At 38.7% G+C, this 27,302-nt stretch overlaps 1 protein-coding gene across 1 annotated transcript in view; it reads left to right on the forward strand.

Annotated features, from left to right (window-relative positions):
• Nucleotides 1-27,302, forward strand: part of Pcdh15 (protocadherin related 15) — an 844,567-nt gene that overhangs the window by 692,495 nt on the left and 124,770 nt on the right. The window contains exons 25-26 of the mRNA XM_055598939.1: nt 15,552-15,661; nt 16,681-16,821. Coding sequence (XP_055454914.1) covers nt 15,552-15,661; nt 16,681-16,821 — 251 coding nt within the window. The remainder of the gene's footprint in view (nt 1-15,551; nt 15,662-16,680; nt 16,822-27,302) is intronic.

A 27,302-nucleotide genomic window follows, 5' to 3' on the forward strand; every position in this document is an offset into this window, starting at 1 on the left:
TTGATTAAAAGCCATGCTGGGATGTTCCTCCTATGTTCAGTTGTGAGGAAGTTTTACAGTGTGAGGACCCATGAAACAGAATAACCGGCTATGGGAGCCAATAACAGGATAGAGAGATGTTTCCATGCCTCCTGGTCAGGGGCAATGGCAGTGTCCTGAATTGTAAATCTGGCAAGAATGGTTTCTCTTAAAGATTTTACAGGAAAGATTAGCATTGTCAAGTTTTGTAGTATAAACCTCTAAGAACAAGGAAGCTAAGAACTGAGTGCCTACAAGAAATTTTCCTTACATTTAGTCAAACTGGGGAACATTAAGATTATCTCTGTTGATGCTCCCTGCTGGTGTACAGAGCTCTGGATGAGGATACCTGGACACCGCTCCTCATGTTGTTTTCTGTCCTTGGTAAATCTATATCGGATGATTTCATGTGGTGCTCTGGGAGAGAACAGAAGCCTTGGGACTTCTTCAGTGTGAGTTGCAAACTCACGTGACATTATCCCAGTCTCACCATACTGGAACACCCTATACACACATGTATATCAGGAGACCAAATTCATGGGGGAACAAAGTGTCCCCTTCTCCATGAGATGGACAGAAAAAAAAAAGTGCCAATTTTCTATTGGCCCATCAGATTATATATGGGCTATTTTGATGTCTTTGGTGCATGCACATTCCATAGTGTTCAAGGCATTCACCACAGTCTGTCTCATGCCCTACCTTTCTCTATTGGGAAAAATAACAACAGCGTATTTTGTTAAACAGTATTGTCAATTATTTGAAGAGCTGTCATATGCCTTTCTTTTCCTGAGTGGCCCTCTGATCCAGTCCTGTTGGCCTAGCTCTCCATTAAAAGACACAGCCCCCCCCCATTTCAAGTCTGTTATATTGAAGATATTTAGGATCCTAAGATATTTAAATGATTCACATTTGCTAATGAATATCTAACTAGGGTCTTGAATGGATGCATTTTCTGGAGTCTTCCATAATTCCATAAGTAGCTACCTCATAAATAATTAAGCAAGGCCATCACCACCAAAGTGAGGGACCCACTGTACCTTCAGTCTTTGATCTCCATTATTGTAATAGCTCACAGGCACATAACACATATCTTAAAACACTACGTGGCTAAATGTAGAATCAGGCAATTGAATGTTAAACAATTTTCTTCTAATTCTTTCTGAATGTTGGTGTCAACTTCTGGGCATATTGGCCTCATTCCCTGCCAGTTGTATTCATGGATGAAGCCAAAAATTATCTATGGGTGATAAAAATAGTAAAGGTGAAAAATACAATCTTCATCAGGGAGCAGAGGAAACATTATATAACATCAGCTTGCTAGACATCCTTAGGTTGTGTGTGTGTGTGTTCCCAGTGTGCACAAGACAAATATATGTGATTGTGTATTTAAGCAAGTATTTCATAGATGTGACTCATAAATCTGTGATGTCAGTAATAGGCAAAAATGTATGGAGTATTTGCTATACGTTAGGCATAAGGAAATTAATGTCCTTTAGTATATCCAACAAAAGTATTTGAAGAATATTGTCTCATTTTACAGACTTTTAAAAATATTAATAGTATGAAGGCCATAAACCATAAGCAAACTTCATAACATCAGGATCAGAGGTAGCATTGGCTACTTAATTCTGATGTCCATTATTATGGATAAAGAACCAAATAAGACTAACCAGAGAGGGAGAGGGAAGGAAATAGGAGGCACCGGGAGAAGGATCCGACACTTCTCACACTGGCATCTGAACACCTTTCCCAAAGGGTCTCCTGGGCTTCATACACAGAACTATGGAGCAGGTATCAGGAAATGAGAACACTGGTGTAATGAAGTTCTCCTGAAGACTCATCCAGAGTTAAGGTTAGATTCAGATAAACCCCATTAATAAGAATGATATAAAATAAAAAAAAAGTTACCCTAGATGACATTTTTACCTTGACAATAATTTGAGAAATTCTTTGGATTCCTAGTCTCCCATCTTCAAGCTGAAGGTGCCTTGTGAGTTGGAGTCTGAACTTATGATGGGCTTTCTGCCCACTTGCTTCTTTACTAATTTTTTTTAATTTATAATTCACCCCAAGAATCCTGGGCTGCTGGTGTCTCTGGAGATTTTTTTTTTTTTGTCTTGGCACTATTTTTCTTAGCTAAATGTGCAGGATTAGATCACCCTGGCACAATTACTACAAGGTTACAAATAATAGGGGTTGCAATGGGTGTTTATTCTCATTTTCTTTAAATTTTTTTATAGCAAGATATAAAAATGGTCCCTTAATTGGTACTGATTTGCAAATATATTGGATTCCAACATGTCAAAATAAATTAGATTTGTTTCTCTGTAGAAGGAGAGTAATAGCGCCAGATTGGAACCACTGAACTTTTATAGCATTTATTTACAAACACTTTTATGCCCTAAACCGCACAGCATTTAAAATAATTAGGAACTTTGTTCAGCAGACATAACATTTACTTTTATTGTTACTTCTTGAACCCAAATATAAAGCTTAATTTTAAACCGTGAAATAATTGTTTCATCTCTATTTATACTGTAAAAATGGGATCTAACATTTGGCTACTACAAATGACGCTACTTTAGTATAGCTATTATCTAGATGACTCATGTTTTAAAGCATTTAATTGAAAAAGAATTATTGTGCTATGTACTCTCAAAAACCATTGGAACTGTTAAGCAAATATTAATTTATGACACTGACAAAAGTTGTGTCATGCATTTTTGCATATAAATTGTCACAAAGCTGATAATCTTTCTTTTTCATACTTCAGTTACCAAGATTTATTTAAAACAATAATTTGAGAGTTAGAGTTACTTTGATCAGTTTTTTTTTTTTTTTTTCTGAGTAAAACCTCCATGTGTCCATTGGATGTAATGTCTGTATTACATGCGTGTAATAAAGCATGATCCAGCAAGGCAATGCAATGTGAGGTCATATTCTGCAACTGCTTGGAAAACTACAGCATGTGTCTAACAAGAGATGATATTGTTTGCCATGCTATTATAACCACGGCATTCTGGGAAATGGAAGCTGAGACAGTGAACAGATAGTACAACTGGAGGTTCAGGAGAAGAGAAGAAGTGGAGAAAATAGGGAAGTCTGAGATCACCATAAAGCAGACTTCCCTTGCCTGGGGAAGCAGCCATCCTGCCTGTGCTGACAGCAGATGCAGGCATGGAAATACACTACCACCACCCCCCAGGGCATGCTGGGCTGCACTGACACGTGCTTGAGTCTCTGAGACAGAGCTCACTCTCATTCGAGTCATGGAAAGGATTCCCATCCTAGCAGCTGGAAGTAGCCAGAGCTCCCTGTGCCTTCCACTACATTTTTCGTGTTAAGTAGTGTTTCCATTTTTTTCATTGTCTTTGTTTGGCAACACACACACACAACGGAACATTATTCAGCTGTTAAGAAAAACAAAATTATGAATTTCTCAGGTAAATTTGTAGAACTAGAAACATTCTGGATGAGATCACCCAGACCCAGAAAGACAAACATCACATGTTTTGTTTTTAATAATTTTGGATGTGTTAGCTTTGATCCTCAGATATGTGTGTTTCATTTGGAATACCCACAGCAGTCAGGAAATTCATAAGGGGCCATGGTAAGGGGAGTCTTTGAAGGGCATAAAATATAGTGGTATAAAGGGGAATAATGAAGCAAGCAGGGTTAGGTGGAGATGGAGGTGAAAGGACAGAGCATAGCAAGAAGTGAAGGTAGGAATAACACTAAAGGCCTTTAAAGAAAGCAATGACTAAATCTGCTACTCTAAAAGTTTTCTAAAATATATGCATACACATTAAAAAAGAGAACTTTCAATGGAGTTACCCTACAACAGGGGAATAATGGCTCCATTACATTCCCCATACCCCATTACATACCCCAATTCCAGTATCAGAAACTGGTTATCACTTTTTAAGTTATTGTGCAAGGAGTCCAATAGACCCCTAAAACATTATAGGCCATTGGCATTGCTCCTTCTTTACTCTCCAGGAGAAGGACAGGACCCTGTAGCTGAAGATGCCACACACTTGAGTCACAAAACACAGAGAAAATATCCATAAGAGGAAATCCATACTTTGTACTGTTGCTGTTGCCAAGAACTTGTGGCTATCCAGGCAATAAGCCCTAGGAGAGAGCCTACTACTCTCGCTCTGCTAGATGGACTTAGAATTAAACTGACTCCTAATGGCTTGCAGTTAGACATATAGATCAGTTCACCTCTCAGCCCTGATCAGAGAAGCTTTTTTCCCCCATCAGTAGTGGTGATTAACAAAGACCCACAAGTGTTAACGGTGTAGGGAAAGACAGTGGAATGTTCATCCCTAAATAGGGTGTCCATACCATACTCCCTTCTCTCGTGGCTCAGATCATTGTGAAAGATGTGGGAGGAAAGAGTGTAAGAGCCACTTGGATGGACGACTGCAAAGAGCCATTGTTTGTGGACACGACAGAGTAGCTGCACATACAAACTCATAGCAGCTCTGACAGCATGCCAAGACAAGACGAGGCAAATCCTTACATGGAGACATTGGCTCTGTCCCATGCCTAGCCAGGGAGCCACTGGTAACTGATGGCTGCTGTGAGAGGAAGAGTCAGTTTTCTTTAAGGGTGCGATCCTAGGTAGGTCTGCCATGCTGAAGCAGTTGGCTACACAGTCAAGCCTACATGAATAGCACAAGCTGAATATGAAGAGTTTTAAAACTGAAGGATACAGGCAGAGCTGGGTGGAAAGAGAGGTGAGGATGGATCTGGGAGGGAGTGGCATAAATATGAATGAAATACATTGTATGACATTATTGAAAACTAATAAAAACTTATGAAAAATAAAATTAAGCCAACCATGGTGATGCATGCCTGTTTTCCCAGCACTCAGGAACACAGAGGTATGAAGATCAGTTCAAGTCCATGGGCAGCCTGACATTCACAGAGAATTCTACACCAACTAGACTACATGTCCAAATACTATTAAAAAAAATTTAAAGGTCTAGTAATGCACATTATCAGAAAAAATTAGGTGTATGAGTAAATGATGAAAGATTTATTTGAGCTAAGTCTTCTGAAAAATCTTTTCTCCCTGTAATTAATTGCTTCTGAAATTAAGCAGTGAATTTTGATTATACTTTGTAGAAGGAAAGAAGAGGATACATCATAATTAGTCACAGAGTGAAACATGAAAATACACTTTAAAAATATGTGTTCACCCATACATCAAACTTAGTCTCCAGATGCTATATCTATCTATCTATCTATCTATCTATCTATCTATCTATCTATCTATCTATCTAGAAAGAGAGAGAGAGAGAGAATTTTCCATTAGTTGTTGCTTTAAAAAAGGAAAATTCCAACAGTTCTATTTTACCAATAAAGACTCAGGAGCCAGATGCTGGGGTGAAAAACTGCTAGCTCAGAGAGGTAGAGAAAGCACCCATCTGACCTTCCTTCTCAGCTCAGGTCCGCACAGAAAAAAAACCCGAAAGGCTCACTAGTTCAACTGACAGCCCAGCAGGAAAAGGCCAAACAGGCTTTCTAGCTCAAAGCCCCAAAAGCCAGGCAGCTGAGGAGCTGAGGAGCTGAGGAGCTGAGGAGCTGAGGAGCTGAGGAGCTGAGGAGCAGCAGACAAAGCTAAAGCCAGAGCTTAAGCTAAAAGTGCTTTCTTCTTCTCCATGCTGTCTTAAATACCCCTCAACTCAAAGTCTCTCCTACTCTTTCATCCCTGTCACCTGGTTTCTTGCTCCGCCTCTTGACCTTGGGTTAACTTTATTAAACACTGTGTACAGAATGTTCTTGGATAAAAGGGGTGTGATAGGGCTCAACCATACCAAAGAAACAAGGTTTCACAGTTCAAAATTTTGGGGTTCACAATGGCGTCAACTATCCTGCAATAAAATTAGTTGTCAACATTTAAAAATTTATACAATTTACCCTTTTAAAACTCTGAATTTCATTTATCAGTTGGAATTATCACAGTGGACTTGCATTCCTGAAGTTTGTCAATATACAAACGTATAACTGAGATGCATTATGCATTGCCTACAGCTGTACCTCCACCCATCTCCATGGTGATTTGTGCCCACCTTATTCTATGTGATTACAAATCTGTTCCAATGCCCATGGGCCAATGCCTTGCTACTAACTTGCTGTGGATGCATTTCACGTTCAAGTTATATCTCACTGCAGAGAAAGAATAGAATGTAATTTGTCAAGTAATATAACAGATATTTTCCAGAACATAAAAACAATAATAAAATGAGTCTGTTTGCCAATAAATACAGAGTACTTGAAAATGTTTAATCTAAAGTTCACTTATCATAGAGGTCCACCACTCAATCCAGCAGGAGAAAATTGAATTTTTATAGCAGTGTTTGTTCTGGTAGAGAGAAGTGTGCTGCTAGAACAATTAAGGCAAAGGTTAATGAGCTTATATTTGTCTAGAAGTAAATTAGTTTTACACATTCACTACCAAGGAGAAGTTTAACTGCTTTATTGGCATGCATCAGATGTAAATCCCATTATAAATTATGTCATTGATTTTTTTTCATGTATTATTTCTGTCCTGTTTATTCAGTTAGAATAACATATACATATATATATATATATATATATATATATATATATATATATACCATATTTTTCATGTTTGAATTTTATCCTAATATTAATGATAGGATACTTGTTCCAGATTCATAAGCATATACCTTTTACAAATATCAAAATGGATGAGAGACGAAAGCAGTTAGATAACCTCATATAGTAACAAGATAGAAACTCAGTTCAGGTACCAATCATGAACCTCTACAGAAGAAATTCTAGTTTTGAAAAATCATCCCATAGCATAACTAATGTTTTCTTATGTCCAAATTATTAAAACAGTGTGAATATCATGTCATCAATAAACAGCTCACTCTTCTAGTTTTTGGGTATCACTGAAGCACAAGCATATCACAGCAAACTTAAATATAAGAGCAACATGCTCGTTATATGGAAGATTCAGCAGTCAGGAATCCAGGCTTGGAACTGCTATGGCCTCTTTCATGATGCTATTTATTCCATTGTATGGTTTTGGCTCCATTCTTAAAAATAAAGTGTCTGTAGATGTATGGGTTTCTTTCTGGATATTCAATTCAATTCCATTGATCCACCAGTCTGTTTCTATGTCAGTACCATGCAGTTTTTATTACTGTTTTAGCTATTTTGGGTTCTTTGTTTCTCCATATGAAGTTGAGAATTGTTAATTCAAGGTCTATAAAGAATTGTGTTGATGGGAATTGCATTGAATCTGTAGATTGCCTTTGGTAAGATGGCCATTTTTACTATGTTAATCATACTGATCCTTGAGTATGGGAGATCTTTCCATCTTCTGATATTTTTTTCAATTTCTTGCTTCAGAGACTTGAAGGTTTTTTTTTCATACAAGTCTTTCACTTGCTTGGTTAGAGTTATGCCAAAATGATTTGTTTTGTTTTGTTTTATTTTGTTTTGTTTTTGTGGCTATTGTGAAGGGTGGTATTTTCCTAATTTCCTTATCAGGCCATTTGTCTTTTGTATACAAGAGAGCTACTAATTTTTTTTCTAGTTAATTTTGTATCCAGCCACTTTGCTGAATATGTTTAGGAGTTTCCTGGTAGAAATTTTGGGTTCATTCATGAATATTATAATATCATCTGTGAATAGTGATACTTTGACTTCTTCCTTTCCAATTTTTATCTCCTTGATCTCCTTTAGTTGTTTTATTGCTCTAGGTAGGATTTCAAGTATTATGTTGAATAACTACAGAAGAGGCTGTGTAGTTTTGCTTGTCCTTAATTTCAGTGGAATTGACTTAAGTTTCTCTCCATTTAGATTGATGTTGGTTAATAGTTTGTTGTATATTGCTTTTACTATGTTTAGGTATGTGTCTTGTATACCTGATCTCTCCAAGACTTTAAACATGAGTGGGTGTTGGATTCTTTGCAAATGCTTTTTGGCATCTGAAGAGATGATCATGTGTGGTTTTTTTTTTTTTTTCAGTTTGTTTATATAGTGGATTACACTGATGGATTTTTGTATACTAAACCACCCCTGCATGCTTGGGATAAAGTCAACTTAGTCACGGTGAATGATATCTTTGATGTGTTCTTGGATTCAGTTTAAAAGTATTTTATTGAGTATTTTTGCATCAATATTCATAAAGGAAATTGGTATAAAATTCTCATTTTGTTGGGTCTTTGTGCGGTTTAGGTGTCAAGGTGACCATGACCTCATAGAATGAGTTTGGTAATGTTTCTTTCCTTTTTATTTTGTGGAATCATTTGAGGAGTATTGGTGTTAACACTTCTTTGAAGGTCTGGTAGAATTCTGCCCTGAAACCATCTGGCTCTGGGCTTTTTTTTTTTTTTTTTTTTTTTTTTTTTTTTTTTTTTTCTTTCATGGAAGACTCTTGATGACTACTTCTATTTCCTTAAGGAATGTAGGATTATTTAATTTATTTACCTGATCTTGATTCAACTTTGGTAAGTGAAATCCATCAAATAAATTGTCGATTTCATTTAGATTTTCTAATTTTCTGGCATATGGGCTTTTGAAGTAAGTCCTAATGATTCTTTTGATTTCCTCAGTGTCTGTCACTATGTCCCCTTTTGCATTTCTGACTTTGTTGACTTGGATACTGTCTCTCTCCTTAGTTTGGCTAAGGGATTGTGTATCCTGTTGATTTTCTCTAAGAACCAGCTCTTGCTTTCGTTGATTCTTTGAATTATTTTCTTTGTTTCTAATTTATTGATTTCAGCCTTGCATTTGATTATTTGTTTTATGAGATGTCTCAAATTTCTTTATGAAGGTACTTAGTACTATGAACTTTTCTCTTAGCACTGCTTTCATTGTGTCTCATAAGTTTGGATATGTTGTGCCTTCATTCTCACTGATTGTTAGGAAGTCTTTAATTTCTTTATTTCTTCCCTGACCCAGCTGTCATTGAGTAGAGAGTTGTTCAGTTTCCATGCATGTATAGGTTTTTTTGTATACATATTTCTGTTGTTGTTAAGGTCTATTTTTAGGCCATGGTGGCCTGATAGGATACAATGGATAATTTTAATCTTCTTGTATGTGTTGAGGCTTGCTTTGTGCCTGACTATATGGTCAATTTTGGAGAAAGTTATGTGAAGTGCTGAGAAGAAGCTATATTCTTTTGGGTGAAAAGTTCTGTAGATATCGGTTAGGTCCATTTGATTTAGGACCTCTGTAAGCTTCATTATTTCACTGCTTAGCTTCTGTCTCAATGATCTGTCCCTTGGTGAAAGTGGAGTATTGAAGTCTCCCGTTATTAAGGTGTTGGGACTGATGTGTGGCTTAAGCTTTAATAATGTTTCTTCTATAAATGCAGGTGCCCTTGTATTTGGGGCATAGATGTTCAGGATAATGATGTCCTCATGTTAGATTTTTTTTTCTTTGATGAGGATGAAGTGTCCTTCCCCATCTCTTTTGATTAATGTGGTTGAAAGTCCATTTTATTAAATATTAGCATGGTTACTCTTGCTTGCTTCTTGGGTCTGTTTGCTTAGAAAACCTTTTTCTAGCCCTTTGCTCCGAGGTTATGTCTCCTGTAGGGCTGGGTTGCTACATAGATATGGTTTAAATTTAGTTTTGTCATGGAATATCTTGTTTTCTCCATCTATGTTGATTGAAAGTTTTGCTGGGTATAGTAGTCTGGGCTGGCATTTGTGGTCTCCTAGTATCTGCATGACATCTGCCCAGGCCCTTCTAACTTTCAGGTCTCTGTTCAGAATTCAGGTGTGATTCTGGTAGGTCTGCCTTTATATGTTACTCAGATTTTTTTCCCTAGCCTGTTTTAATACTTTTTCTTCATTCTGTAGAGTTAGAGTTTTGACTGTTATGTGACATGAGGAGTTTCTTTTCTGGTATAGTCTATTTGATGTTCTGTAGGCCTCTTGTATGTTTAATAGCACCTCTTTCTTTAGATTGTAGAAATCTTCTTCTATGATTTTCTTGAAAATATTTTCTGGACCTTGGAGCCTGGAATCTTCTTTTTGTCCATTCCTTTATTTTTAGGTTTCATCTTCTCATGGTGTCCTTGATTTCTTGGATGTTTTGTGTCAAGAACGTTTTAAATTTTATGTTTTCTTTAGGACATATATCGATTTCTTTAATTGATCTTCAACACCTGATATTCTCTCTTCCATCTCTTGTATTTTGTTGGTGATGCTTGCCTTTGGAATTCCTGATCTCTCTCTCTCTCTCTCTTTCCAAGTTTCCCATCTCCAGGATTTTTTTGTTTGTGTTTTCTTTATTGATTCTAATTCCATTTTATGTTTTGAACAATTTTATTCATTTCCTTCATCTGTTTGATGGTGGCCTCTATTTATTTGCTTGTATTTGCCTATATTTCTTTGAGAGATTTTTCCATTTCCTTCTTATGTGTCTCTAATAACTGAATAAGCATAGATTTAAGATCATTTTCCTGTCTTTCAGCTGCATTAAAATATCCATTGTTTGGAGGTTTTCTGGTGGAGTCATGGTGTCCTAGTTTTTGTTGATTGTATTCTTATGCCAGCCTTTAGCCATCTGGTCATCTATAGTCTTGGCTGTTTGTTCCTGGAACCTGCACAGAAGACTGGATCCACCTATCTTTGGAGTCTGGAGTACTCCTCAGGAAGAGAAGAGATGTCCAGGGGCTCAAGAATGGGTACTGGTGATTTGGATACTAGTGTCTTGAAGGGTGGGGTGCAAACTCAGGCGCAGGCAGATTCATTGAAAGTTAGGGAGCATGTCTACACACAAGCCCCAAAGGGCAAGGTGCAGGCACAGATGAGGGGCACGGGCTTGGCATAGAAGCAGGTGCAGCAAACAGCTCCGGGTGCAGGTGGCAACTGTGGGGTGCCGCAGAGGGGAGCTTGGCTGTGGCTTACAGGCCTGCCTGACGCTGTGCTGCTGGTACTCAGATTCATCTGGGCTTAGCTATCTTGGATCCAGGATCCATGTGATTCTATTGTTCACCTGGCCTCCAAAGAGTGACCAGCAGAAATGTGGCTTAGAGACTGGGATGCTGTTCCAGGAATCCTGAGGGAATCCTTAAGGGAGAGAGAAGGATCTGATATCTGGCTGCTATAGCAGAGGGTCCCTGGATCGGGGAGGTCCGCAGTTACATACTTACTGGAGTATCCGAAAGGGCAGGGGGCTATTCTCAGACACAGGAGAGGGCCACAGGGTAAGGGGGGGCTGGATCTAATTGACCCCAACTCCCAGGATGTCCCCTCTGGTCCATACAAAGTCAATGCTCTGGATCTAGCAGCCTGTCCAATCACTGTTTCCAGAATCTTTGATCCTCTCCCCTCAGATACAGTGCAAACTGGTCACCACCATCTTGGATTCCCCTTGGATACCCATCTAAGCTTAAGGATTGCTGTTAAGATTTGGATGTTTTAGATCTTTGGGCTTAGGTTCATTGCCAACTGATGGTTGAACACCACTTTTGGATTGTTGTCACATTAAGAACTCCCCATGGCTACTTCAGTTCAAGAAAGGATCTTGTCAATAATGTCTATTGGTTCCAGGAAGACATGACCTTCAACTTTCTGCCATATGGACCACTCCTGGAGCAGTTGATGTCATTCTGTCCAGCAAAGGATGTAGTCAAGAGTTGCCTGGAGTTATGCCTCCAGTTATGTCACTCAGTCTCTGAGGTGACTGCCATGTCATCTGGTTAGGAATTAATGGTGCATGACCCTCATGTAGGAGGAGAGGAATGCTCAAAAAGAGGAATGCCAGGAGGAAATGGTTGACAACCATGTTAAGAACTTGCCCTACTCTCTCTCTCTGGATCTCTTTAATCCCTTTTAATTTCTACATGGTTACCCACCAAGCAACAGGACTGAAGCAAGGAGTCTTCATTTTCCTTCAATAGATTAAATACAACAAAATGTATAATAAAAGATCGAATTCAACCTTAGAACTTTGTTTAAGAATGCTTTTCTTGCTTAACTAGTGTGTTATTATCATTTGAAAGTCACGGCCTTTCGAATTCACTGAGTCAATACTGTGACCATGTCTAGGTTGCTTATGGAATATATTGTTTCAATAATATTTTACTTTAGAAATATCTACTTAGTGTATGTTTCTATTTCTAATATAACAACACAAAAATCATAAATGTATTTGATAATATCCTAGATAAAGGAGTTATAAGATAAAACTCACTGTTCCAATAAGTGAAATCAGCCTGGTAGAACAAGCACAGAAGCATTTATAATATAATTCAATGCAGAGGGTCTGTTTTCATTGCAGTTGATATTATCAGAAACTTTTCTCTCAGATTTTCATTATTGAACTCTAGCCAAAAAAAAAAAAAAATACAACACTTTACTTTCTAATGGTTACAGTGGAACGCCTCAGCAGGAATTCCACTGGCCTTTCCTATGATGTACCACACAGAAGTACTGAGCTTGGAGTCATGTCCCAGTTGTCCAAAGAAGGATGATGTATTTATTCATCCATCGTTAGTGGAGAGGCATCTCTCAACCAGACTCTTAAATATCCAGTGAAGGAGCCAACACTACACAAAGCACAGAAGAAAGCGAGAAATGGATGGGAGTAAATTAAATAAGTGATTTAAAACTAAATAAATACCTACTTTATACTTTTTATCAAAATTACATAAATGGTTCTTATTCATAATCAAGAGCAGTTATGGAATATGAGGTGATCACAGAGATAAATATTAATTGTTAAGTATCTCTTAGATCCTATTAGACTTACAGAACAGTCAGTTGTGCACAAGAACTGGGCAATTGAACAAAAGTATTCATCAGTGCCCTAGACTATATTTATCATTCATGATCTGATGTACAATGCATCAGGAGAAGCATGACATAGTTGCTCATGCAATCTATATTGTAATACCTATGAATCTGGAGAGATACTGAACGTTGCTATGAAAAGGACAAATACAGAAAAACAAGTGACAAGTATGAGAAATGGCGGTAGGATGTTTTTGTATATCGAAATGAGTAACATATTAATATCACAGTTGCTGTTGGTGTTTGACAATGAGGTTAGATGGTGTAGGCACTTGTGAGTTTTGAACATCATAGGCATTGCATGAGCACATGAAGTTCACATTAGTATAGTCTAGTTATGGTAAACATCATTATATCATAACCACAGAACTGAGACTTCAACAAAAAGCAACAGACACCATAGTGGGGGCATAAATTCTGAATTTAAATAAGATAAGTGATTTGGAAAGAAATGTGAATTTTGTAGTATATTCTAGTCACTCACTGAGTCACAGCTCAGAGCTGTGCAGTATAATGACTGTAAGGGCTAGAAACATTTCAGAGGCTAAATCCTTAAGCCTGCTAAACGAAGAACACAAGAGCTGTATTTTATTTCAGCAAGTTGGGCTAGCAAATTGGTTCCACCTACTTATTAACTTCAGTCCAAGGGACGCACAGGATAACATATAATAGGATAATATTGTGTTCATTTTAATAAAAAAAAATAGTGTAGGTGGTATGATATTCTAAGGGGACTTCCACAATTCTTAACATGATTTGCTAATTCTGGACATTAAATATAACATTGCCCCCAAAGTACCAGATAATAGTATTACTCAAATAAACATATGTGCAATATGATATACAATATATTACTAAATTCCAAGCTATTATTAAAATGTTATAAAATAAACTACATGGCTGTTAGGTCACAATTCCTATTGTCACGGACTCAAGGCAGCAAAGAGTGCCACACTGATGAAGGGAGTGTGAGAAACAATTCCTGAAGCTTCTTTAAGATTGAACCTGCTCTTACCACGTGATCCAGGAACCTGTCTCCAAAAGAGCTAAATACGAATGATGCACAAAAGCCTGAACACGAATACTCATAGTAGCTTTATTCCTAGTGACCAAAGCTTGTACACACCTTTATTTCTGAACAGAAACTATAGACCATCAGGGTGACAGGAAAGGGGGAGGTCGAGCATGAAGACATGGAGAAGTAGGGACATATTGCGAAGCCAAAGCTGCCAGTCTGAAAAGCAGCATGTCATGTGAGTCCAACAAAATGACCGTCTGGGCAGACATGACAGTAGACACACTGGAAAGATGGAGTGACTGTCAGAGGCCACTTGGGAGGAAGAGTTAGATCACAAAAGCAAATTACTTGACACTTGTAAGAAAATGTTTGCCCAGCACCGTAGAATGCGCAGCACCAGAACTGAGGTGAGCGTGGCTTATCTGTGCCTGCAGTTAGTTGTGGTGACAAGGCTCCTGTAAGTAGAGGAAACTCTGCATTTTGTTAGCAGCGGGAGGTATGGGGAAATTCTCTACCTCCCTCTCCATTTCTGAATGAACTTGGAGCAAGCTTTGAAAACTAGTCTCAAAGCAGCCATGCGGAAGCTGCCTGTGGCCATCCATGCACTGGATTATCCCAGTGCTGGAGGTAGAGAGAGCAGAACCACCGGAGCTCCCCGACTAGTCAGTCTGCTCAAACCGGCCTGTCCAGGTTCACTGAGGAATTCGTTCTCAAAAATAAAGTGGAAGGTGACGGAAGAAGACATCTGACATCAAGATCAACCTCTAGGCTCCACACACAAGTGCACAAACACGCACACTCCCCTGCACATGCACGCATCACACACACACACACACATATGAACATTCACGCACACATGTTTTTATATTACGCTCATGTGCACATGCATGCACCCGTGTAGACATGAACATTCATACACACATACATGCATATTATGCAAGAAATGCAAAAATAGCACACTATGTCAAGAGACATTGATTACAAAGGATCAACAAATCTTAAATTGGTGCGCAGATACAAATCACACTTGATCAAAACCCTCTAAGTGTTAGAAATAGAACTGTCATTTTTGACATACAGCTTTGAAGACCTTTGAAATAGAATTCTATTAATATAACCAATGTGATGGGCCTGCTATGAAATAATTTGTGTGGAATGCTTTAGGAGCTGCAAACTGGAAGACTGTGTTCTAAAATGTATAGAAGTATCACTGTTTGTCGGTAGATTTTTTGATAGCTCTCTGTGTGGTTCCAATTTCATTCTTGTGTTACCAATTCTACTTCTTAAAAATAAATGTTGCCATAAATAAAAAAATAATCATTAGAAATATTTACGGCTAGAGAGATGGCCCATTGATTGAGAGCACTGACAGCTCTTCCAAGGACCCAGGTTCAATTCCCAGCACCCACATGGCAGCTCACAACTGTCTGTAACTCTAGTTCCAGGGGGTCTGCCACCCTCACACCCTCATACATACAGAAAAAGCAGCAATGCACATAAATTAAGAATAAATAAATCATTAAAAAATAAACGTTGCACTGAAATAGGAAGGAGGGAAGAAAGGAGAGAAGGAAGGGAAGAAAGAAAGAAGGAAGGAAATAAGGAAGGAAGGAGAGAAGGAAGTAAAGGAAGAAGGAAGGAAGGAAGGAAGGAAGGAAGGAAGGAAGGAAGGAAGGAAGGAAGGAAGGAAGACAATAAACGCCCTTTTCACCCTGCAGACCTCCTCCTGTAAGCGAGCTTGCCACCAGAGGGACTGTTGTTGGAGTCATTTCTGCTGCCGCCATAAATCAGAGCATCGTGTACTCCATTGTGGCAGGAAATGAGGAAGGTAGGTAGCGAATTTCGCCTGTGTTTTCTCCAAAACCCAATAAATGTAGACTCTGATAGACTTTTGATTGAACTATTATTTCCTCTCTCTGAATGTAATTCTTACCGTCCTCAATGTAATTAACGACTTGGTTAATAGCCTCGTTGTGTTAGCTACAGTTGCTGCGCTCCCTGACTAATGTCTGATATTCAGTTACAGAGGCATGTACCTTCCCTTTTAGGGGGACTTTTTTTGTGGTGTCTCTCCAAAATGAAAGAACTGTTCTTTCGGCTGCAAGAGACAATATTTTCTAGACTCTTTTCTCCCCTCTGTGTGTACCACAAGCCTAACCTCATGTCAGAGGAATCCTGAAGAAACCTTTAGGCTCGTATGTAAGTGTAAATGCCAGAGGAGCAGGATCACATAGCACAATGTTCCAAACAGGCAAATCAATGAACAGGAACCTTGCGGTTTGTCTTCTAGTCGTTTTCAGAACGGCAGGCATTCTCTGGATCCTAGGAACAACTCTCTGTTTCCGTATTTCACCTGTTGTCTGCTGTTCTCCCTTCTGGGCCCCTAGGCAGACTGGGGTATTATGGGTGGCCGAGGGCATTTAATAAATATTTAATACGTTGGTTTATTTTGCGGGCTTACAAAGTGAGCATGGCTGCTGCTTGGCAGTCTGCAAGGACAGTCCTGGGGCTCTTCAGAGGGTTTAGGTGACCACCTGTCAGCAGAGCAGGCTGGCCCTGCAGGACCTTCTAACACTGTGATGACAGCAGGACCACCACCTGAGCACAGAACCCAGCACACTCCCAACGTACAGAGAAAACTATAGTTCACGCACAGCGCCCAGGGAACACAAGTCGATAATCCAACAGCGGGTATACATTCCCAAAGGCTGGAAGCCTGTCTGTCACCTTTTAATCTTGACAATTCTTTGGGGCTTTTTCTAGTGCCATTGAAACCATAACAGCTCTTAAAGAGACTATCTCTCCTTACCACGTAAAGAGACTAATGAGTTGTATGTCAAATTCCAGATAAGTTTGGAATCAACAATGTCACAGGCGTCATCTACGTGAATGCTCCTTTGGATTACGAGACAAGGACCAGCTACGTGCTTCGGGTGCAAGCAGATTCGCTGGAGGTTGTCCTCGCCAATCTCCGGGTCCCCTCAAAAAGTAAGTTACACCGCGTAAGACCGTGACAATGTTTTGTGCTGTTTTTTGCCAGTTTGAGAATGTGAGACGTGTGTGTGAAATAAAGCTATCCCGTGAGCCTGTGGGAACCTCTTCCTTTCTTCTTAGCAGATAGCATAGCAATGCTAGGGATGAGGCAATGGCACAGTATCTATGGATGGTGTTTAAAATACTGTCCCTGATCACTTCACTGGCATAAGTGGATCCATAAGCTTTGACGCCCTGGCTGTATGGTTAACAAAACTGCAAAGGATGCTTCACTGCTAGACACTGCCTACATGAGAGCAGAGGGGAAAGCCCTTAAAATGAGGGACTAGCGAACTGGAGAAAAGACTCAGTGATTGGAGTCGCTTTCCACCGAGGGCCTGGGTTACCCGAGTTTGATCCCAGGATCTTTATGGTGGAAGAAAAGAATCAGCTTCTGAGAATTTCCTCTGACTGCTACATACATATAGAGGCATGTGTATTCCTAACACACACATACACACACACACTCACAGAACAGACAGAGCAGACTATGTAAAAGCATATTTTCTAAATTTGTGATTAACGATAATTATAATTTCCATGCTTTTTTTGGCTTTGGTTTTTTCTGTTTGTTTGTTTGTTTGTTTTTGAGACAGTGTTTTCTGTGCATCTCTGGCTGTCCTGGACTCACTTTGTAGACCAGGCTAGCTTCGAACTCACAGAGACCTGCCTGCCTCTGCCTCTCTGAGTGCTGGGGTTACAGCCATGCACCACCTCACCCAGCTAATTTCCATGCATTTTTTTTTATGACAAAATGACTATCCCACTTTTAAAATTTAGTTTCAGGGATTCTCTGAAGGGCCATCAGTGCATAAAGAATATGATTCAGCTGAAACAACGATGCTGAAATATTCCTTTGACCTGTAACAGCAGCATTACTCCCGTGGTAAAACAAGAAATCAGTTTGCAAAAAGGACTGACAGATGCTGGGAGAGGTTACCGGAATCACAGTAAATCCATGCATGTACTACTTTTTTCACACTAAAGCCATCTAGCCTTTAATAGCCAGTATGTCCTGTTGTAACCTAGATGGTTACCATAAAAACACATTTCACCAAACTTCAAACCATAAAAGCACCTGCAGAAAGAAAGGTTCACTAAAGCATCTGAAACAGTGGTTCTCAACCTGTGAAAACGCCTTTGGGGGTGGGACGGCCTTTCACGGGGGCGGCATGTCAGGTATCCTGCATATGTTTACATTATGATTCATAACTCAGGTATGAATCACAGGTATGAAGTAGCAATGGAAATAATTTTATGGTTTAGGGGGGCCAACACAACATGAGGAGCTGTATTAAAGGGTTGTGGCATTAGGAAGGTTGACTGAAACGTTCATCTTTTACCTTTGGATCATATTTTAATATCCTATTAGAGCATGACATTTATCAACATCTCTAGGAGGGGAAAAGGAGAAGAGATGGAGGAAATCTGAACCTCAGAAAGGTACTGAGCAAGGGCCCGGGGCAGGAAGAGTGGCAGATACGATATGCAAGTGCACTGGATCCGTGAGTCTAGTGATACTGATTGTCACTAGACAAGACTTTTTTTTTCTTTATTAATTACACTTTACTCACTTTGCATTCCCTGTCCCGTGGTTCCCTCCCTCCTCCCGTCCCAATCCCTCCCTTCCTTCACCCTCTGCATGCCCTTCCCCAAGTCCACTGATAGGGGAGGTCTTCTTTTCCTTCCTTCTGATCCTAGTCAATTAGGTCTCATCAGGAGTGGCTGCCTTGTCCTCTTCTGTGGCCTGGTAATGCTGCTTCCCCCTCAGGGGGAGGTAATTAAAGAGCAGGCCAATCAGTTCATACTAGACAAGACTTTTACTTACCATAAATTACTTTAAAAACAGGGGTGTGTGTCTGTACAGTTGCTTGTAACGATACATCCAAGTCATTCGAAAGCTCATGACACACGATGCATCTAAAATTAAAGGAAATAGACTGTCCTCCAAAGTACTACTTCACTGGCAAATCTAAATCATTTCAAAATAGTAGACCACTTCCCCAACGTTTTCAACAGTTTTGAATTTCTATAATCGTGTGTGTACTTGGCATTTCCCAGCACGTCTGTATGTGGCATCATGTTCATGGAGGCCCAAGAAGGTGTCAGATCCTCTGGGATGGGAGCTATGGTTGGCTGTAGGCCACAATGTGGGATCTAGAAACTGGAAGTGGCAAGTGCCCTTAACCACTGAGGCGTCTCTCCAGCCCCTTTGTTCATGTTGTAAAATCCTCGAACAGGCCAGGGAAGGGCAATTGCTGTCAAGCCCAAGACCCATGACTGAGGAATTCCTGCAAGTTGTTCTCGTCGTCCCATTGCTACGACAAACCCTCACATGTACACACACAATGAACTCAATGAATGTAGTAAAAAAAAAATTAGTAAGCACTTACATTTTTAGAGAAAGGGAGAAGATAAAAATATAAAATAAGAAATATATAATAAGAAGATAAAAGATAAATTTAGACTGTAACTTAATTGGGCTGAGCAAATAGATAAAGTGTTATTAAAATGGTATTATATAACTTGTTGGCTAAAAAAATAGATAAAATGTTTTAAAAGCATGGTAGTGTATAACGTATTGGCTAAAACAAGTAGATAAAATGTTCTGAAAGAAAGGTATTATGTGACTTGTATACACAACAAATGGAAAAAGTTAATTGAAAATGCTAACTTACTTTTCATCAAAACAAATAGCTTTAAAAGAAAAAAAAAAGTACTGTATGCTCAGGGTAAAGGACCTTGCATTTCCAAAGGACTATCTATGGTTTTCAGAATAGAAAGGATTATAAGTTTTCCACATAAATATATAAATATAATTCCCTTCATTATAGTGTGACTGTAAATGGAAGGTAACAGAACTTTATCCAATGCCCAGGTGTACGCTTGCGTGTGTCCTGGTGGAGATGTAGGGATGAGACCTGCTGACAAACTCATGAATTCCCTCTCAGAAGTGCCTGAGGCTTAAAAAGGCACGTGTTCATCTCCTCACTGCCTGCTTATTTGAATATTGCTATTAACAGTTCGTGACTAACCTTTGCCTTCTGTTCAAAATGAAGACACATACATTTTCAACATCCTTCCATTTATTAATAACTGTTAATGGCCTGTAATCAATCCCTAGTCCATTAGCTATGCAAATCAGTAGCCCATTATGTAAATTGAGGTTAATTAATTAATTGTCTAAAGGTTTTAGTTTGCTACAGAATTAGCTACCCTATGGATTTTAACTCTATCGCACATCATATTAGTAAAAGCAAGAATCTAATTCACTGACGCTGTACTTTATTGTGACTTCTTCACCAAGTGATTGTTCATAAAATAATGTTCAAAGTGAATTTTATGACTGTTCTATGAATAGATTTAACAGGTGAATAAAAATTTAAATAGGCAATTGCAGAGTTGACTTCACAGATTAAGCTTTAGAGTTTAAGGCAGTATAGGCTACAGTTTTTCAGTGCTAGGATTAAGGTCCGTCGTATTTCAGTATCTAACTCTTATGAGACCATCATAGTGAAAGAATAGCAACATGAAAGAATACAAACAGCCTCTTCTACAATCCCAGCTACCTCCCAACACATCACTCTAAAGCTCACCGGACACGTACCCATCCATCTTTAAATATTGCCACTTTATGTCTTCATGATAATACCAACACAAAACAGCTCTGACCTCAAAGGGGATAGGCGATATTTTACATTTGACACAAAAAATGAATGACCATGGCCTCAAAACATAAACCCAAGTTGTTCAGAAAGATGCATTCCATTGTGACAGCGATTACATATTTCCTTTGTTATAGGACAAAGAAACTTATAAATTGAGGCCTTTACCAAATACATCTTCCCACAGGCAGCTTACATCCAAGTAAGTATGTACTAGGGGTCTCAGATGCTACCACCCGACATCAAAATTAGCTCTTGTTAGCTAGCAATCCACTAGCACACTTTGGGGGTTCACAGGATCCAAACGGCAAGGTTAGGTCAGACACGGGAGTGAGCAGGAATGGCTTTGAAAGGAACTGAAAGTGGCCCAGGATCATCTGGCTCTGGATAGGCAGCTTTCTTTTCTCCACGGTCACAGAGTCCTAGTCAGGCATCGAGTCTTGTAGAATGTCACCACGGGTATGGCTGATGTCATGAACTTCAGTTCATAGTAAAGGCTCTTAGATTTTAACTATTACTACTCTGCTACCTTTTCCCAAATCAACAAAATGTAATGTTCTGCTCTATCTCTTCTGGCTGATCAGTTTTGGTTTGAAGTATATTTTTCTAGATATTAAAATATCTGTGCTTGCTTGCTTTTTTTTGTTTTTTTTTTTTTGTTGTTGTTGTTCGTTTGTTTGAATATCTTATTCCATTCTTTTTTTAAAACTTTTATTAATTACATTTTATTCACCTTATTCCATTCTTTTACCGTAATGTCTGTCCTTGATGGTAAGGCATGTTTCTTGGATATAACAGAAAGATAAATCCTGTTTTCTAATATATTTTGTTCAATATCCTGAGTTTTACACTTCCAGTTTCATTTCAATTTGAGTTTTCCTTAATGAGTCTATTTTTTTTGTTAAAATCCACTTATTTGCTTCAAAATGTTTATTATTTATTCAATTGTTTGTATTTCTGTGGTCTTCATTTACACATTCATATCATTTTAAGGTCCTTGAATATCTTCATAACTGTTATTTTGAATCTGTTGTTTTGTTCTTCAGCTAATTGCTTTCAGCTAGAGGACAGAATAACCAGGGCCATTACAGTAGGGTTCTAACTTCTAGGAGAGGTGTATTGTTGCTTGTTCATGTTTTTGTTTTTGTGCTAGCATCAATGCATCCACAATTATGACCTCTGAAGTTTCTTGGTGTAGATCTGGTCTCCCCCAGATATCTGGCTTCTTTGTTGAGTGATATTCTAGTGTTTTGTTACAGTTGCCCTCTGAATCCTGTCCAAGTGTGGTGGCCCTGGGGTCCCTGGGTCCCAGCCAAGTGTTATAGCTCTATGGTTCCTGGTAGAGATTAGATATGGTTCCCAGCCACGGGTGTCATGTGTGGTGCCCCTGGTAGGCTTTCTGCAGGATGACAGGGAGTCTCAAAGGAATGAAGATGGGATAACAGGAAAGGTTTAAAGGGATCATAAGGAAGATTAGGGGGATTGTATGACTGCACCAAGAAGCCAAGTCCATAGAAGATAAAGATGGTTCCTTCAGGCAGGCGAAAGCCCAACTAAGGGTAAATCTTCAGGAACCGGAGTGTAGGACAGGAAGGGGGACAGAGGTTGCATACTTGAGTTCCAGTCTAGTCGTGGTTCTGTGGGTTGGTGGACTCACAAAGAAATAGAGATGTGGCCTAGAAGGAAAAAAAAATGAAGAGAGCCTCAGGAAGAAATTGGGAGACCCTGTGTCAGCAACAAGAGACTAAGACCAAGACTGTTTTAATGACATTCAAGGCCTTGTTTCTAAAAGACAGAAACTAAATAAAAATAATGAGTTAACTATGATTTATAGCCATGTGCTTTTTCTGTTATGGCTGTGGTTAATCATGTCCAAGTCCAATAGTAAGAGAATAAAAAACAACACCCAGTATGTTCCATGAAACTGTTCATAAACTACCTATGGATCTGAGTTTGCCTAAGTTTTCATTCGCTTCTTTAGAGTTTTCATTCAGCGTTATCTGTCTACATATAGAGCTAGATAAATGTTAGATGATGATAATGATAGATAGATAGATAGATAGATAGATAGATAGATAGATAGATAGATTCCCTCCTTCTTAACTGGCAAATTTATTATTTAAGTTTCTTTCATTAAATTTATTATTTAGTCTCTTTGATAGTAGGAATATAAAATTGACATTGTATTTTATATTGTTATAAATTTATTTAATAATAAAATTATAAATTATTATAGTAGTAATATAATAAATACACAAATCAAAAAATCCAAAGGAGGATAAGGCATATTTAAGGAACATATTTACCAAGAAACTGAAAGTATAGTTTATTAATGTGACCTACTAACTTACAAGGCCACTGCTAAAACAAATGTGGGAAAGATGAAAATGTGTTCCAGTAGTGACTGTCTGATACACTCTTTCCTTTGCTGCAGTAGGCATCAGAGCCCAGCCTCCGCATGTTCTAACCACTCTCTGGGCCCTGAATGCCACTGCATTCACCAACCTGATAGTTATTCATTAGCCGCCTGCCACATGCCAGGCAGCTCAATGGCATTTCAGGACATTTAGTAATCCGAATCGCTGCCTTCACGTTCCCCTTGGTGGAATAAAGAGATGAACGAGACACATAGCTACTCACAATGTGAGACCTGTGTCTTAAGAGCGAAGGCCAGCGCGTGTACGAAGCTGACATCATCTAGACGAGTCCGCCACCAGCATGAAGGATCAAACAGCCGAACCTCTGAAGAATAAACTAATAAGAGTTACAAGGGCAGTTCCAAGCACAGTAAAGAGAGGCTGAAAGTATGAAAAGCAATATTTTGTAAGAAGCTGTGACGAGAGAACCAAGGTACTGCAAATCTAAAGGAATAACTTTAATGTAAACAATAAATAAGAGTAGATTTTTGTAGGGTATCAAAGCAGGGTTGGCCTCTGTGAAAGCCCATGTGAAAACGTCGTGTGAACGAAACCATGACAGGTTTTATAGAAAAAAAGGAAAGAAAACATGAGGTTAGATTGGACTTCTTTCCTAAGGAACACTCATCTTCACGAAAGAAGGGATGGGGGCTACACCTACCTTTTCATCTCAAGTTCCTTGCTGGCAGCTGCTGCAGAAATGGTGATTCCTATATTTGCTGGGTGGTGAACTCACATTTGAGACAAAGGCAGAGGTAAACAGAGGGAGCAACTGCTATTACCGTAGCTGGATGGAAGTGTACCAAAATTGTGCAAAAGAGAAACTGTGGATGCCCTGCAGCTTCAGCCTTGGGCCTTGGAGTGTAAAAAGCTCTTGCTCCAAAATTAGTGAGAGAGCTCGTTGTGAGAATACATGAATGCCCAGGGCCTGGGAACCCGTTTTCAGCTTGCCCTTCATGGCCCTGAGTGAGATGAGATGGCTCAGTGGGAAAAAGTACCTGGCAGGGTTGAGCCCTGGATACTACAGAGTGAAAGGAGAGAAGCCCCTTCTGCAAGTTAGCCACTGAGCTCCACAAGTGTGCCATGGATCATGCATGCCCACACACGCATAAGCACGCATACACACAAAGTATAAAATAAGTAAAATGTTAAAAAGTGTCAAGTGAAATAGCACAGCTATTAACGAACCAAAGCGAGTTGAAAGGGGGATTCATTTTTTGAAAAGATAGCTTAGACAGGAACATTTATTAAGCTACTAAAGTAAATATTTTCATTCATTTTAAAATATACCTCCTAATAAATAATTATATTCTACTTTGATTAACAGGTAATTGTATAACATGAGATTCACTAAGAGCCATGTCTTTATGTTGCGGTCAAATATTTATTTATTTTTTTATCTTCTACATTTGAAAAAGTGTGTAGCATTCATCCTTCTGGTGGAGCATTTCATTTGTTTGCCCTGTGTCCATGCACTTTACCACAAATACGATTCCATGCTTGTTTGGGGGTGAATAATGTTCCATTCCGTGACAATATTTCTCTTTCACCCATTAATGGACATGCAGGCTGATGTCATAGTGTAGCTATTTGTGAGCAAGGCTTTGTTTGTGGATGTCTCTCTAGCTACTGGTTTTAGTTCCGATCACTTTGTAACTAGAACAAGAATAACTGGATTATTAGTCGAATTTTAATTTGATGAGAAATTCCATAGTTTTTCCATAATGATTCTGCTGCTTTACGTTATTATCAGTGTGAGAGAATTGTTTTTCTTCTTTATAAAAATGTATTTTGCAATGAAAGTGTCCTTTTTCCATCCCCTTGCAGGCAATTATTGTTTGGATTTTTTATAATTATGATTCTATCTAGGATGAGTTGGCATATATTGTTTTGATTTTGTTTCCCTGAGAGCTGAGATACAATTATTCATATATTTCACTGATCATCTCCATGTTGTTCTTTTGAGGAATATCTATTTATGTCATTTGATCACTTTTTGAATTGTTCTTACTGTTAAGATTTTTAAATTTTATTTTATATATTCAAATGATATATTGTCACATAAGTTGGAAAATGCATTCTCATGATCTGCTGTACAGGCTTCACGCCATGGATTTTTCCTGTGCTCTACAGAATCTTTTTACCTCAAAGGAATTGTCTCTGAAGTTCTGCTTTTGTTTCTTGTGCATTGAAAATCATGTCTCAATCATCAGAAAATATTTCCCCACAATTTTCTTTTAATTGCTTTATAATTTCAAGTCTTTCCTATTGTCCTTTTAATCGTGGTAATTTTAAGCTTTTATCCACCAGAAAAAAAAAATATTTTAAATTCAAAAACTAGAAAGAATAGTGAAATTAAAAAGTACAATTTGTGTAGGGAGTTATGGGAGGGAGTAATTAGAAGGAACCATTTACATGTATGAAATTGTTGAATGACATACTTAATTGAAAATAAAATGTAAATGAAGGAGTATTCTTTAAAAACTATGATCTGTGTCTCTGTTCCAAGTCTGCCTTCAGTAAGACTATAAATATAGTGAGAATAGTTATAATGTACTGAGCCCTGTTCATGTACAAGTTTCTGTTAAAATTATCACTATTGACTTGTATATTGAACAGTGGCAGGGCATCTCAAGCAGTCATGAAGTCCCAGAATTGCTTCCTACCCCCAATAAAAACAAAATTGATATATGCCAATATCCTAAAAGATGGAGGGAATAACCGTGTCTGCTGGGTACTTGTTCAAGGCAGGAGTGAATCTGGAAAGTTAAGGCCAAATTGTGATAGGTTTGAGTGTGTTTCAGGATAATAGCATCAAATAAACATCACAGTACTCAGGCTGGAGAGACAGCTCAGATGTTAAGAAGTGATGGCTCAGAGGTTAAGAGCACTGGCCTCATTTCCAGAGGTCATGAGTTCAATTCCCAGCAACCCCATGGTGGCTCACAACCATCTATAATGGGATCTGATGCCCTCTGCTGGCGTGCAGTCATACATGCGCAGGACAGATCACTGTATTATTTCCCTCCCACACACCTTTGAGGGATTTTTCTTCCCTGGAGTAAAGCCATACTCCAATGGTGTCTTCAGTATGTTCTCTAGACTTCCCCAACCCTATTTTTTAACCAAAAAATTTTGAACACAGGAGCATGCACCCTAAATTCTGTTCATGTGCTGTATCTCCTCATACCAGCTCAGTTGCTCCTGAATTCACAGATAACTGCAAGATCCTACAAAGAAACCTAAGACAGTGTCTCTGCCACAATGATATCCACAGGCTTTATTTTTATGTAGTGTAAAAGCACTAACATAATACTTTATTGCCGAGGTGAATTTATGTAATTCCATAACTGAAGTGGCAATTTCTGCTTTATTGTAAAATTGTAATTATCTTTAAGTGTCGAAGAGAAAACCAAATCTTTTTACAAACATGTCATTGTATTTTGATTCAGTTAACTAGGCCTTCAATCAGGAATAAATGACAGAGCAATTAAGATAAGCTTAAACTGGCGATAAAATGACACAAATGCTATTGATTTCTTTTTATGGTTTTGCTTTAGGGTACAAGCTTGTAATACATTTCATTTTGTTGGCTTTTTCCGGTTTCAGACAGAAGGTCTGTGACAAATAATGCTAATGACTATTTGTTATTGACTGATTTACAAAAACATTCTTCACATAGCTCAAGTAACAAAACTGAAGCTTGGCAGATAGCAGAGTCGTCACAAAAAAAAAAAATTAAAAAAAAATAGCAGATAGGAGATGCTGAGATCCAGAGCCAAACATTAGGCAGACCTGGTGCAGTCTTGTGGAGGAGGGAAGGATAGACGGTCCTGGAGTGGACAAGAACCCCTCAAGAACACCAACAGCGTCAATTAACCTAGGTCCTTAGGGGCTTACAGAGACTGAAGCATCAACCAAAGAGCAGGCATAGACTGGATTTTGGTCCATGACACATATGTAACTGATGGGCAGTTTGGTCCTCATGTGGATATCCTAGCAACAAAGGGAGTATGAGTCATATCTGACATGGATTTGGTGCTTTTGGATCACTTTCCTCTAGCTTGGTTGCCTTGTTGGGCCTCAATAGAAGAGGATGTACTAGGTCCTGATATGACTTGATGGGTTGGGGTGGCTTTCATAAGAGGGGGATGCTCCCCTTTTTCTGAGCAGAGGGGAAAGGGGGAAAAGGGGAAGAGAGAGGGAGGGTAGGAATGGGAGGAGAGAAGTGAAAGTGCTGTGATTGGGGTGTAAAGTGAATAAATGAATAAGTTCATTTAAAAACTACTAGGTCTGGTCAATTTCTAATGTTCATATGGCTGTAGTTCTAGAAATCCTGTTCATAATTCCTCAA

The sequence above is a fragment of the Psammomys obesus genome, unplaced genomic scaffold (genome assembly GCF_907164565.1).
Source record: "Psammomys obesus unplaced genomic scaffold, mPsaObe1.curated_primary_1811, whole genome shotgun sequence".
Classification (NCBI taxonomy): domain Eukaryota; kingdom Metazoa; phylum Chordata; class Mammalia; order Rodentia; family Muridae; genus Psammomys; species Psammomys obesus.